The 13,227-nt window shown below is 40.8% G+C and overlaps 3 protein-coding genes across 4 annotated transcripts in view; all 3 read left to right on the forward strand.

The window, feature by feature from the left end:
* LOC134880006 (ribonucleoside-diphosphate reductase large subunit) overlaps positions 1-13,227 on the forward strand; it is a 305,041-nt gene that overhangs the window by 16,987 nt on the left and 274,827 nt on the right. The gene's annotated exons all lie outside the window — the stretch shown is intronic.
* Positions 1,338-5,998, forward strand: ppm1na (protein phosphatase, Mg2+/Mn2+ dependent, 1Na (putative)). Its single transcript, XM_063906347.1, has 6 exons — positions 1,338-2,133; positions 2,996-3,567; positions 5,161-5,278; positions 5,379-5,493; positions 5,576-5,639; positions 5,815-5,998. Exons 1-6 carry the CDS (start codon positions 1,728-1,730, stop codon positions 5,845-5,847), a joined length of 1,308 nt encoding a protein of 435 aa, XP_063762417.1. The 5' UTR covers positions 1,338-1,727; the 3' UTR covers positions 5,848-5,998.
* On the forward strand, positions 7,248-11,163 carry si:dkey-202g17.3 (amino acid transporter heavy chain SLC3A2). 2 transcript variants are annotated; one of them, XM_063906408.1, is made up of 10 exons: positions 7,248-7,397; positions 8,185-8,561; positions 9,246-9,407; positions 9,485-9,585; positions 9,673-9,750; positions 9,834-9,889; positions 9,973-10,168; positions 10,321-10,428; positions 10,502-10,564; positions 10,693-11,163. In XM_063906408.1, coding segments are annotated over exons 1-10 (1,539 nt in total). In that variant the 5' UTR covers positions 7,248-7,395; the 3' UTR covers positions 11,089-11,163. The 2 variants fall into 2 exon arrangements, with proteins under 2 accessions (XP_063762478.1, XP_063762479.1); XM_063906409.1 differs by lacking the exon at positions 7,248-7,397 and adding an exon at positions 7,898-8,056.

Raw genomic sequence — 13,227 nt, forward strand, 5'->3', positions numbered from 1 at the left:
AGATGGTATAGGCTGAAGCCCCAGGCAGGTTAATAGCTTACAGAAGGAGGGTTGATCAGCTTTACTTTATTTAAGTAACATTTTAGGTTATATATATATATATATATTACATTATATATAATATATATTATTATAATATATTATATTATATATATTATGTGATGTGTTGTGTATTACTCACTTTCATATAAGAAATTTTATACACAAATACAAATATTAACTTTATGAACCAACCTCTGATAAATTAATAATTGAACGTGGAGTATAAATAATGTACAAACTTAACTGCTGCAAAAGCTTTTATTTTTTTATAGGGGAAGTCAGGTCTGTGCAATAGTGAAAAGTAGGGGGCAGCAGTAAGTAGCTGTAACCAATGCAGATTGTTTGAATCAGGTTAATGGAAATGGTTGGAGCAGCAAATGATTTGCAGGAAAATATGTTTGTCTTTTAGTTTTTTGTTAATATAATTTCATGTTGAATGCATAAAAGGCAATAATAACATGGAAGAAATTTAAAGTGCGACAATATAACTTTTGAAAGAAAATCTAATATTTGTTTTGCTGATAAAACCTAACACAGTCTGACCAGTAGGTAAGTGGTTTCATCGGAAACAAGGCCAGATTTTGTAGAAACATAATCTACTTTGATACCCATGTACATGTATACATGGGTATACACACAAGTATCAGCTAGATTTCTGTTCAATAATCACATTAAAGTACAGTCCTCTTTAAAGCTGGAGTAACAGAGTACCGTCAATATAGTCCTTTCCGCCATAAAACCTCAAGCGGCCCTAAATGTAGGTCAGGAGCTCCAAATACACAGAGGTTAATGAGATTAAGACACATAGCCGTCATGCACTAACAATTTGGATGAGATATTCACAAACAGGACAGGAAGTATTTCAGGTAAGCGTGTCAACATATAACACAAAAAGTGATATGATCAAAAGCTCATGCACAGCAAGTAAACATTGAGACAGGGTTGTTGTTGTTGTTGTTGTTGTTGACCACTGCTGTTTATAAGGTATTAACATTATGTACCCTTTGTTCCCAACAATTAGTCCCATTGCAGTAGAAACAAGTGTTTGGTATCGTTGACTCAGACTATTGTAAGTATGGCACACTAAAACAAATTATCAAAATGAATTTGGAATAAGTATATCTTATATCAAGCATAAAATCCCCATGCAAAACCGATTATGGGACCGCTCTGTGATGTTGTAAAATAGCATTCGCATAATCCACGTATGTGTGCAAACACAGGTCACATGGGCTGTCGTGAAGGCCAGGTGATTATCCAGCAGTGGTACAAAGACAGAGGGAGGGGGAGGAGAAGTAGGAGGGTAGGGGTGGTAGAGCAGAGGGATAAGTAAACAGAAATAGATAGGCCAGTAGAAGAGCTGTTACAGAACGGGTTAAGAACAGAAGCAGGGAAGACTTAGAGAATAGAAACTGAAAGGGGAAAAGACACCTGATGATCTAAGAATGTATCCAAAGGGTTGCAAAAATGGGCCTGATAACTTATAACAAAAAACCACTTTGTATTTTTATTCAACAGGATTTTTTTAATTTAAGTGACTATTTGTTTACTTGCGTGTCAGTGATACGGGATAACTTTTTAAGCTGGACCTGCTGCGGAAAACACAGGGCCGGAAGAGGGGCACCCGGAAAAGACGGACTGCTGCCAAGTCGAGCAGGAAGCTTGAACACCGGCTCCGCGGAGTGATGAGGTCGGCCAGGCGGGCGAGCAATGTGGAGGTGCCTTCCTTCCTCCGCCAGCTGGCCAAAGAGACAGAGAAGATGGTTACCTTCTTCTTCAAAGGGGGCCCCAAGGAAACAGGGGCTGAGGAGGAGGACAGTTTGGATGAGGACGGCTCAATGCTTAGCCCATACCTGGATCGACCCATCTTGGAGAAGCATGTGTCAGAGGGGGGATCTCAGTTGGGGGTGAACTACGCTATAGCAAACATGCAGGGCTGGAGGTCCCAGATGGAAGATGCCCACACCTGCATGCCCCAGTTGGAAGGAGAGCTGACAGAGTGGGGCTACTTTGCTGTTTTTGATGGACATGCAGGCACCACAGTGGCCCAGTACTGCTCCACAAACCTGCTGGGACACATCCTGGCAACAGGTAGAGCGTTGTTATTCTAAATATTCAAGTTGTGATGTTGCACAGAAAATGCATTCCGTAAGGGGATTATTTCTCAAATGTTCTGTAGCTGTTCATACAGAGCACTAACTGTAGTCACTTGGGACCACATACTTTGAAAATCAATGTCATAAACTGACAACAGTTGGGCATGTAAAACTTTTTAGTGAATTACATTTGGATTTAATACCTACTTCAGTTACTTATCAAAACATATCTTGCATTACAAATAAGACTTCTGTTTATTAAAAATGAGCTACTGTACTGAAACAACAAATCCTTCAATGGCACTTTTTAAAGGGTACGGGTTAGATAACAATTTAGGTTTAATGGTGAAATTTAATTAGAAATCACATAGAAAAGGACAAAAAAGCTAAACATAAAATATTACCGGGGCCAATTCTCTTGCATTCTCTAAGAGTTATTGATATTATGAAATGTTTGGGGGCAAAAGAGCATACTAAAGTCGGGAGTTCAGGGATCAAAAACAAACCAGAGCTGCTGACGTTCATTTAGATTCAAGTCTAGAGTCAAGTTGTATACACTTAAAGTCACAAACTAATGAAGAAATGGTTACTAGAGAAGATAAAGTATCTATTAAGGCTTCTTCTTTCAATAAAGTGTTTCTTCTCTAATTTGTATGTTACATTTAATCAATAACATCGCCTCAACTTTATCCTTGCACAACAGCAGGTCTTAGTACTGAGTTTTAAATATTTGAGCAGAGAATGTTCAGCCCCCTAGTGTCCATCTGTGTTGGCCTCAACAATCAACATTGCCCGGCAGAAACTTTACAGTATGGCGTGAATCTTTAAACAAATTGTTTTACCCTCAATTCCCACAGGAGGGATCAAAGCAAACGAGGACCCCGGACAGGTGAAGGAGGGCATCCGTGAAGGCTTCCTGGACATTGATCGACACATGCACAAACAGGCTCGCCAGGACAACTGGGACCACAGTGGCTCCACTGCAGCAGTTGTCCTGACTTCACCACGCCACATTTACTTTATCAACTGTGGGGACTCCCGTACCTTGCTCTGCCATAAAGGCAAGGTGGTCTTCTACACAGAGGACCACAAGCCCTTCAACCCAAGAGAAAAAGAGCGCATCCAGAACGCTGGAGGCTCTGTGACCCTGCAAAGAGTCAACGGCTCATTGGCCGTCTCCAGAGCACTGGGGGATTTTGACTTCAAGGAGGTGGACTGGAGGCCGCAGACAGAGCAGCTGGTGTCGCCGGAGCCAGAAGTGTATGAGCTGGAGAGGACTCCCGAAGACGAGTTCCTAATTCTAGCATGTGACGGCGTGTGGGACGCCATTGGTAACGAGGAACTGTGTGCCTTTGTGCGCAGCCGTCTGCAGGTGATCAGTGACCTGAAGGAGATTTGCAGTCAAGTCATTGACCTCTGTCTCTATAAGGTGAGGCGTCACTCCACAAGAAAACAGACAAGGTGCGGGAGAACAATAGGTAGAGCCAAAACAAGGCTTTGTTGTGATACCGACAGAAACATGTCAACCCTGTGTGTGGTTAATGATACAAAACAGCACTTTTTACAATTTCTTTTTCAACCATTACTAATTGAATCAGAGATTCAAAATCAGGAAAGAATAATCACTGGAATGTCAAACTAATTGGAAGATTGTTCTTAAGTTTAATGTGAGGAATAGAATAGTCAGTATAAATAAATCAACTTCTGATTTGATGTCTGAGTTTCAGTGCCACCAATGGATATTAATTGTTTTTAAATTGAAATAAAACCAGGAACTATTTTATAACAAATAGTATATATAGGCTGGTCAGCATCATATACGGTATTCATTGAGGGTCTATAGCCCAGCTTAAACCATTACACAGGTCGTTGCTGAATTAAGCCTTTCTATAAAAGTTGTCTCAAACTTTCATGTGAATGAAATGCTCTTTGTCAATTAACTTTAGGCAGCCATCGTTAATTGTTTAGCTTCTGTCTTATTTTGTGTTTTTCAGAGCAGGCGTTCTATATTCTCACTCAATTTATATATGTTTTGATACTGTTCTTATCAGTCTCATAAATGTTTCATAAAGGCAGACTAGATCATAAAATATATTAATGTAATCTGCTGTGCAGTACAGTATTGGTACAGTAGTAGTATCCCTGTAGTATTAGCTCAGAATTACTCCAAACTCAGAACAACACACAACAGGTGATAATATGATTGGGAAGCTTTACATTAAGAAGCAGGCACTTGGGGCAGGTGTACACTGAGGGCATGGCCTCTGTGACGTGATGTATTTATATAAGAAGACTTCTCTTTCTTAATGCTTATTAGTAACTGCTCATCTGAACACTGACGAGCCCTTAGCCCGCCTATAAATAGCTGTATTACAGAATCCCAAGACATGGGATAGGATGGAAGAAATGCTAAACATGGCTCGGATTAAGAGTGAGTGTGAGTCTGTAGAAGGGAACTCAGTGTTACCGCTCAATACACACCGGCTCAGAGGCTTTATCCTCGCTGGGATGGGCTGCTATTTATTTCCCCCAGCAAGGCTTACTGAACAGTACCGTTGAAAGTCTTCATGTCCAGTACATACTGAGAATCACTACTCATGCCTTTGAGGTAATAACAAACAGGCTTAATTCACTTAATCAATAGTAAGTTTGTAGGTGTTTAGACTAATACCATATGTCTGCAACAAGCTAAAAACGGTCTGGCAATTTAATGTATAACTTTTTTTAAAGCCACAACAAATGCAATTGCAAATTAGCAATATAAACATCCTCTATAAGTTCTTAACTGTGATAACTTTGGAGAATGATATATGGTCCAAAACACAATGTATCTCCATTAAACCTGCACAGTTAAACATACTGCATTATAAGTCCCAAGGTGTAATTACTTGTTGTATGTATCTATAAATGCAGAGTACCTACTGTAGTAACTATCAATTACATAATAGCCTACTTGATTTAAACTTATATTGCACTGTTTCCTCCAGTCTGACTTCTTTGATATTTCTGTCTCCCTCTGCAGGGCAGCTTGGATAACATGAGCATCATCATCGTCTGCTTCCCTGGCGCCCCCCAGGTGTCACAGGAGGCGTTGCAGCAGGAGGCAGAGCTTGAGCAACATATTGACATGAAAGTGGAAGGTGATTTTTTTCTACTCCCAACCCTCACAACAAAAAGAAACACAATTCACATAAACCGTTGCTCCTTGAGTAATAACCATAATGCTCTCTTCCTTCACAGAAATAGTCCAGATGATGAAGTCCAAAGATGAGGATCCTGACCTTCTGTATGTGATCAAGTTTCTGGCTGCTGAAGAGATTCCTGGGCTCCCACCAGGGGGAGGCATCACCAGCAAGTGAGTCTGAGCGCAATTAATCCTAAAATCACATCAAAACAGAACCCCTTTTGGCATAATAACACTGTTTCTCTCTTTCCAGGCGAGACTGTATCATCTCTTCATATCAGAAACACATCATGACTGTCAGATCCCAGGAGTCCATGGTAGGACATATGGATCACAAGCTATACAATTTGAATTACTCAAACAAGTTAAGACGCTAAGCTAAATATCAAGTCATGAGATTTAATTTTTAATAAAAGTATTTCCCGCTGGAAAATACAGTGAAGTCCACAATAGAGGTATTCAATGTCAGTAACATTATGTGTTGCGTTTCAGGACATCGCAAGATCAGAGGAGGACTCAAACTAAAGACATTCCCTTGAAAACAGTATTATCACCATCTTCCCTCTCTCCATGGAGTCCAGCTTAATTGAGGAATGTGAAATGTTAAATGAGCGCCAAATTAAGCTGATTTTTGAGCACTTGCTATCCAGACAATTAAAGGAAAATCTATTCAAAACCCTCTGTAATGTGTTGTTTGTATAATATTTATAAGCTGTCTTTCGTTATTGACAGAAGAATTGTATGATATAAAACCATTCATATGATACATTATTTAGACATATGAGAGGCCTCTTTATAACGGAGCTCATTTTACATGGCTGTGTGGCTGACACTGTACGCCAAAAATCTGGCACTCCTTATTTATAGCTACACATCACACACGTGTTTCAGCTTTCAACGTGTGCTCCAAATGTGGGCTACACGTGTATCCGAGACTCTCGTGATCTCGAACGCAGTATCTCTCAGTAAATAATTTGTTTGCACGATGCTGTCAGGGAGCAAGGGTGACATGAATAGTAATGACGTGTTATAGCAAGAACATAAACGTGTGCTATAAGACAGGAAAGCCAGAGGGAGAGACACAAAAGGAGAAAGAACATACTAGAGAGCTGGAGAAAGGGACGGAGGGGGAGTGGAGGGAAAAACTTGGGTAAAGAAGAAGGGATGTTCCCAGGAATTGGCACACATTAGTCTTTGAATGTGGACCCCTATGGCTCTTTAGAGAGGAGGTGTTATAGGTGACGACAGCATGTGATTAAGAAATTACTGTCTTGCAGGAAATGTTTTACAAAACACAATGATAGTATAGTTTGTTCCATTATTTTTAATTGATATGATGTAAACTTTATTTCCTTTTGCTATGAGTTGCTTTTTTGATCAGTTTCTATTTAAGTGTATCATTTACTTGTATAATAACCCCATCATTCTTTTTTTACACAAATAGGAAACTGGAACGAGCAAATTTGGATTTTAGGAAAAATCCATCAGATGGATTATCAAAATAGTTGCCCATTCAAATTGTATCATAATTTCAGAGGATTTTTTCAGTTGATTTCTTGTTTATCTACACATATACAGAGAAATATGTCCAATATATTATTATAACATATATAACAATATATGATTTAAGTTTATACCCCTCATTATATGGCAATGGCTAGACTTATACTGTATATCACGTTCATTAAAACCTTAACAAAAGTGTGCAGTCCATTCAGACTGAAAAGAAAACATACATCTTTCTCCAAAAGCCTTTCTACACTATTAATACTACTTAAAATAAAAGCACAATAGTTACATTCATGGTCAAAACTACAAGATGAGGGTCTTCAGGGGGCTCTGCTTGGCAGTCATGTGTTCTTCAGAATGTGTTGCAAGGGTGTGGTAAGGTTCAGCACCTCTGTATTAATTGACTGAGTGGAGTGCTTTTTTGGACAGTGTGTGCTTCTCACCTCCTCACTCTTCAAAAGGCAGTCCAATATTTAGGACGACACTGCTCAGCTGGGAACACTTGTGGACAAAGATAAAGAGGAACAAGAGACGGCAAAGCAGAAAAATAACCTCAAACAGACAATGTGAGTAATGATTATGATGTTTGAGTGTTTTTGTGGTTGGCGTTGTTTCAGAGAAAGTTGAACATATATATATAAGCAAAATAACATTTCATTCTGTTTTTTGTACGGCGGCATTCTGAGAAATGTAAAAGATTACCAGGAGTAATATAAATTACTGGAGTTAAGTAAGTTCATAGGTTGGATAATCGACTACTCAGTTTCAAAGGCTGTTGGAAGTCACGGGTCAGTTAGCTCACATGCGGGGCCTAGCTCTTAAGTTTAAAAAACAGTCTTTGAATGACACAAAACCAATATTATTGTCAAAACCTCTATGCAAATATTTATCAATGTTTCACTGGACAAACATGACACAACAGACAACACTCTTTATTCAATTCAGTAGTATCGGTTTTTTTCGATGGCTTCGATATCAACAGTGATGTCTGTTGAATATCCAACCTAAAACTAACTTCACCGCGGTGTCACCTGACCGGTAACAAATCAAATCAGCTAATTGAATAACTGAAAACACATCTGTAGAACCGGTAGTGGCAGGGTGTGGAGGTCATGGCAGAGCAGCATGCCGAGTGTGTGTGGACTTTAATGTAGAACGGTGAATCCTGCAGCACCCGAGTTTATATCAAAAGTGTCCAATTGTTCTTCACTTGCACACTGATAAGGTATGGATAGACACAACTACACTTAATCTCGTCAACAGTGGGCCTACTGCTGCCTGCTGTAATTTAGGTCTCTGCATGCATTAAAAGCCATTAATCTAACTATCTGTCACCTACCTGCTGCTACGAAGGATGACTCTGAACGCAGGAGACACCGGGTACGGCAGTGTGGCAGGCCCGGGGCTGTCGAGCAGCGTGGGCGGCTCGGAGTCGGCCCCACTGCTCATCCCGGAGGATGAAACAGAGCCCTTCCAGCAGTGGCAGCCTCTCTCGAAGGAAGAGCTGGAGCTGGCAGCCGGGGGTCCGGGGTGGAAGAAGGTGCGGTTTTACCTGGTGCTGCTGTTCTGGCTGGCCTGGTTAGCTATGCTCGCCATCTCTATCGCCATTGTAACCATGAGTCCCAGGCCGGTTGTAACGCCGCTGAAGTGGTGGCAGAAGTCTCTGTTCTACCAGCTGGAGCCAGAGCTGTCCCTGGAAAAGCAGGCCGAAGGGTCAGGTGGCATCAATGGTAAGGAAATACCATTATGGAGGGAAAATAGATTGATTTACTGCCTTCTAGTGGTCGTTTAGAGCAATATTTTATTCAACATTGTGTGGGAAATTAAAATAACAAACTTGATGGCGCATTTATCTTACTGTGAACATTACAGTGCTTACAATACATGCTATTATGAACATAACATGCTAGTGTAGTAAGAAAGTTTTCATGGTGACATTTATGTCTGTGGTGTCCTGTTGGGGGTCGGATTGACCTGTTTAGGAAAATAATGATCAGCAAAACATCCACAACAACATTCAAACCTGATCGCATTTGACATTTTTAATACACGAGTTACTGAGAAAACATCTGAGGCCAAAGAGTCGTACTTCACGCGAAGATAGCTGAAGATAATGTTTTCCTTTGGCGTGGTAACTTGCTTGATTTATTTCACCTCATGCACTCTGTAGACATCACAGGATTAATATTGTGGGCCTACTAATAATTAATGTGCAACAACTTTGGAAAGGAGCTTAAAAGATAATTGGCATTTAATTGCATTAAAATATGTTTAACAGTTTTGATCTAAACATTTAAATGTGTTCAGGAAATGTTGTCTAGTGCAGATAAGCATCCTCAAATAGCCTACATATTCTATCTGCGACATACAACAAAAAAAACATGTATTTTTGAACTTTCATTAAATCCCCCTAGCGCTCTGTGAAGAGCTTCCCTACCTCAGGTCACTGGGTATAGGAGCTCTAATTCTGGAGGGTCTGTTTGACAAGAAGGCCAATCCCACAAACAATGCTACTGGTGAAAAGATTGGGACTTTGCCTCAGATCCAGCGTCTGCTAGCAGAGAGCAACAAAGCAGGTGAGTAATGGCCTTTTTTTTCCCTTTTCAAACAACCTGCACAAGTAGACTAAAATAGCATTTTATTGGCCCTGCAGGTCTCAAAGTGCTGTTAAACGTCTGTGAAGTGGATCTGTTGGGAGCTGAGGATGTAGCAGGAAGTGCTAGCAAGACCTTGGGTGTCTCAGCCACCGCCCACGTAAAACCTTCTCTCTTGACATGCTGGTAATCATTTAAAGTTCTCAGTGCTGGAATTTTTAAAAACATGGCTACACTTTTTCCACAGCATGCACTGCGGTTCTGGCTGGAACAGGGTGCTGCAGGCTTTGCAATCTGTGACACAGATGCAGCGTATTCAGAAAAGGTAAAGTGATGCTCTCGCACGTTATGATTGCTGCAAGCAGAGTTTTCCTAAACTCGCCACCAATGATGTTTCTAACTTTTCAGACTCTGCTGGAGTGGAAAGGTGTCTTCAAAGAGTTCAGCACTGATGAGGAGGAAAGGTACTGTTATACATGTCAAAAGGTGTGTGATGTATTTATTTGAACTTGAAATGATCCTGAAACATGTCTGGGTGTTCCTTCAGGATTGTGTTGGTAAAACAGACCAGTGACGTTCTGCCTCTTCTGAAAAACTCCAGCCAGAGCAATGTCACGCTGGTGGATGTAGTATTGAAGTCAATTTTGCCAACTTCACAACACCTCCTGTCTGCAAAGGAAGTCGCTGCTGCTATAGAGACAAAGCTGCAAATGAAAGAAGATGAATCCTGGCCCAGCTGGACAGTAAGACGCCCAGATGTGCAATCAATAATCACAATAACTTTAAATTCCTGTTGCTAAATAAATTATTCAACATTAATGGAATGCCAAACATCTACTATATAATTTTACTTTGATTTGGTGAGTTATTATAAATCTCCAATGTGTTTCTGCAGGTTGGAGGTAAAGCCTCCCGTGATTTGAAGAATTTACTGCTGATTTTGATGATGACCCTGCCAGGATCACCTGCAGTCCCGTATGATGAAGACATCGACCAAACACCTGTAAGACACAAGAAGTCAATATATCAAATATTTTATAATTTCACATTACTAAATAAATGTTTCTGTCTCACAGAGCGTGTCTCTAAAAGTCAGCTCGTCACATGGAGACACAAACAAATCGTTAGATGTCATAACAGTAAGTAATAAAGCAACCTGTTAATCTAGATATACCTGTATTATCTGAGTCATCTTAAGCTTATGTTTAAGGAACACAGCTATAGTTCTGCATGTTATATTTAACTGTCTTTACCATCCCTACTTTAGGACAAAGAGAATAATAGGCGTTCCACTCTAGCTCTCTTCACCTCCCTCAGTCACTCCAGAGCCAGAGAAGAAGCTCTTCAGTTCGGCAGCTTCACTTTCCTGCCCTTCAATTCTTCCTCCAGCTCCTCCTCCAACTCCACTCTGCCCTCTCCTCCACCTCCTCCGATCCTGGCCTTCTTGCGCTCCTGGGGTTGTGTCCACCTTCTGATACTGCTCAACGTCGGGCCTGAACCTCACACCCTGGATCCAGCCTGGGCACAGAGCCTGCCTAAAGCTGGAGTGTTTGTGTGCAGCACAGGAATGGACCGTTTGGGGGCGACATCTCTGGAAGAGCTGGAGCTGCGGCCCCATGAAGCCATCGTCATCAAACTGTTTGAGGCAGGAAGCTACTCATAGAGCTTCTCTTAATCATTTAAGTGCAGATTTAGATACTGAGATTTGTCATTTTTGTACATTTATGTGCTCAGAGGTCACTGAAAATAAAATAATGGTTCTCTATTCCATGTGGCTTTATTTTCTGTTCCAAGTGGCTTTATTTGCTATTTTAGTCCAGTAGAGTCCGTAATTTGATTGAATAGCCAGGCACCTTTTTTTATTTGCAGTAACACACCTTTTTATAGCTAGTCATGTAGAGACGAGCTGCAAAAACTAGTTGAAAGTGTGAAGGCAGAAAACTAAAATAATATTTTAAGCTCTATATATGTATTTATAACATTTTAATGAAAAGAATGCAAAAGCATGTTGGGATGAAATGACTCTTGTGTTATTGTACATTGGATTCCTGGCAGAATAAGTCTTGCCTGAAATAAAAAAATTATACAAGATTAAAACACAGTCTCTAGACAAAAGTCTGGACTCCAAATGTTAACTATTCTTTCCCATGATTTTAAAAGCAGGCATAAACATCGTTTGTTACACAAGAAAACATCTTAAATGTCATGGTTAATTTCCAAGAATATATTTTTCCAGACATGTGGCTTGTGTTAACTAATTTCGCTCCATTGGTGTTGTGATTAGTCAAACGCTGAGCTTCAAATTGAAGTTACCACACATGAGCCACATCCTAATTATTTTTCTATGTGAATCTTATTTTTTCAATTGCTCTGCTTTGATTTATACAACCTAATCATCTTTGTCAACAAGTGGTTGCCTGGGGTGCGACAGTTTTGAAGAGTTCACTGGTTAACCAGATAGTGGCGCTACAGTACTAGCCAATACTCTGCTGCTTTAATATCATTTGTACATTGGACTTCTACGTCTTTGTATATTAAGTCATAAGTTTCTAAAGATGACAAAACCAATAGTAATACATACAAATGTTACTGTTTACATAATACTTTCATCATTCAGCTCTTATTCATTGTTAATGTTTTGCATGTCATTTTTATTTGTGTGATCGCTCCAGCAGTTCAAAATGTAAATATTTATATCAGTATTAACACTTTCTATTACTTTGAATAATATGCGTTGGCTATCTCTAAACATGTGCCAATGTTAAGACTTAGAACCTTTCACTTCTCAAGAACCTTTAAAAAAGTTTCTAACAATTTCCAGTTTGGTGCCGTCAATACAGTATGCCAGTCTGCTTTCTTCAGGCTAAATCAGGACTTCATGACTATTTCACCCACAAAAACAGTTTCAGTAAGGCAATGCTCTAAGCCCTCCAGGCATCAAACCGTGTCCCCATGATAGGCTCATCAGAAGTTCACTCTTTATCAAATCCAGATCTTAAGCATTCTCTTCAACCCGTCAGCACCACCACCCTTGTCTAGACTCGTATTGCACATAAAGGTTCAACGCTCCCATAAATAAATGAGGTCACAATAGGGTCTGAAGATTTTGTTATTCAGTTTGTCAGTTTTCAGTTATTTTTGTGTGTTTTTAGGTTGAAAACCCTTAGGGCCTGGGAGCCCTCTGGTCTACATGTGCTTTGTGGATTTGGAGAAGGCGTATGACTGGGTTCCCTGGGAGATACTGTGGGAGGTGCTGCTGGAGTATGGGGTGAGGGGGTCTTTACTCAGGGCCATCCAATCTCTGTACTCCCAAAGCGAGAGCTGTGTCCGGGTCCTCGGTAGCACGTCGGACCGATTTCCGGTGAGGGTTGGCCTCCGCCAGGGCTGCGCTTTGTCACTAATCCTGTTTGTGATATTCATGGACAGGATTTCGAGGCGTAGTCGTGGGGGAGGGGGTCTGCAGTTCGGTGGGCTAAGGATTGCACCACTGCTTTTTGCAGATGATGTTGTCCTAATGGCTTCATCGGTCTGTGACCTTCAGCACTCACTGGATCGGCTCGCGGCCGAGTGTGAAGCAGCTGTGATGAAGATCAGCACCTCCAAATCTGAGGCCATGGTTTTCAGCAGGAAACCGATGGACTGTCCACTCCAGGTAGGGAATGAAGCCTTACCCCAAGTGAAGGAGCTCAAGTATCTCGGGGTCTTGTTCTCGAGTGAGGGAACAATGGAGCGTGAGATGGGCTGGAGAATCGGAGCAGCGGGAGCGGTACTGCAGTCGCTTTACCGCACCATTGTGACGAAA

Source organism: Eleginops maclovinus, chromosome 18, assembly GCF_036324505.1.
Source record: "Eleginops maclovinus isolate JMC-PN-2008 ecotype Puerto Natales chromosome 18, JC_Emac_rtc_rv5, whole genome shotgun sequence".
Classification (NCBI taxonomy): Eukaryota; Metazoa; Chordata; class Actinopteri; order Perciformes; family Eleginopidae; genus Eleginops; species Eleginops maclovinus.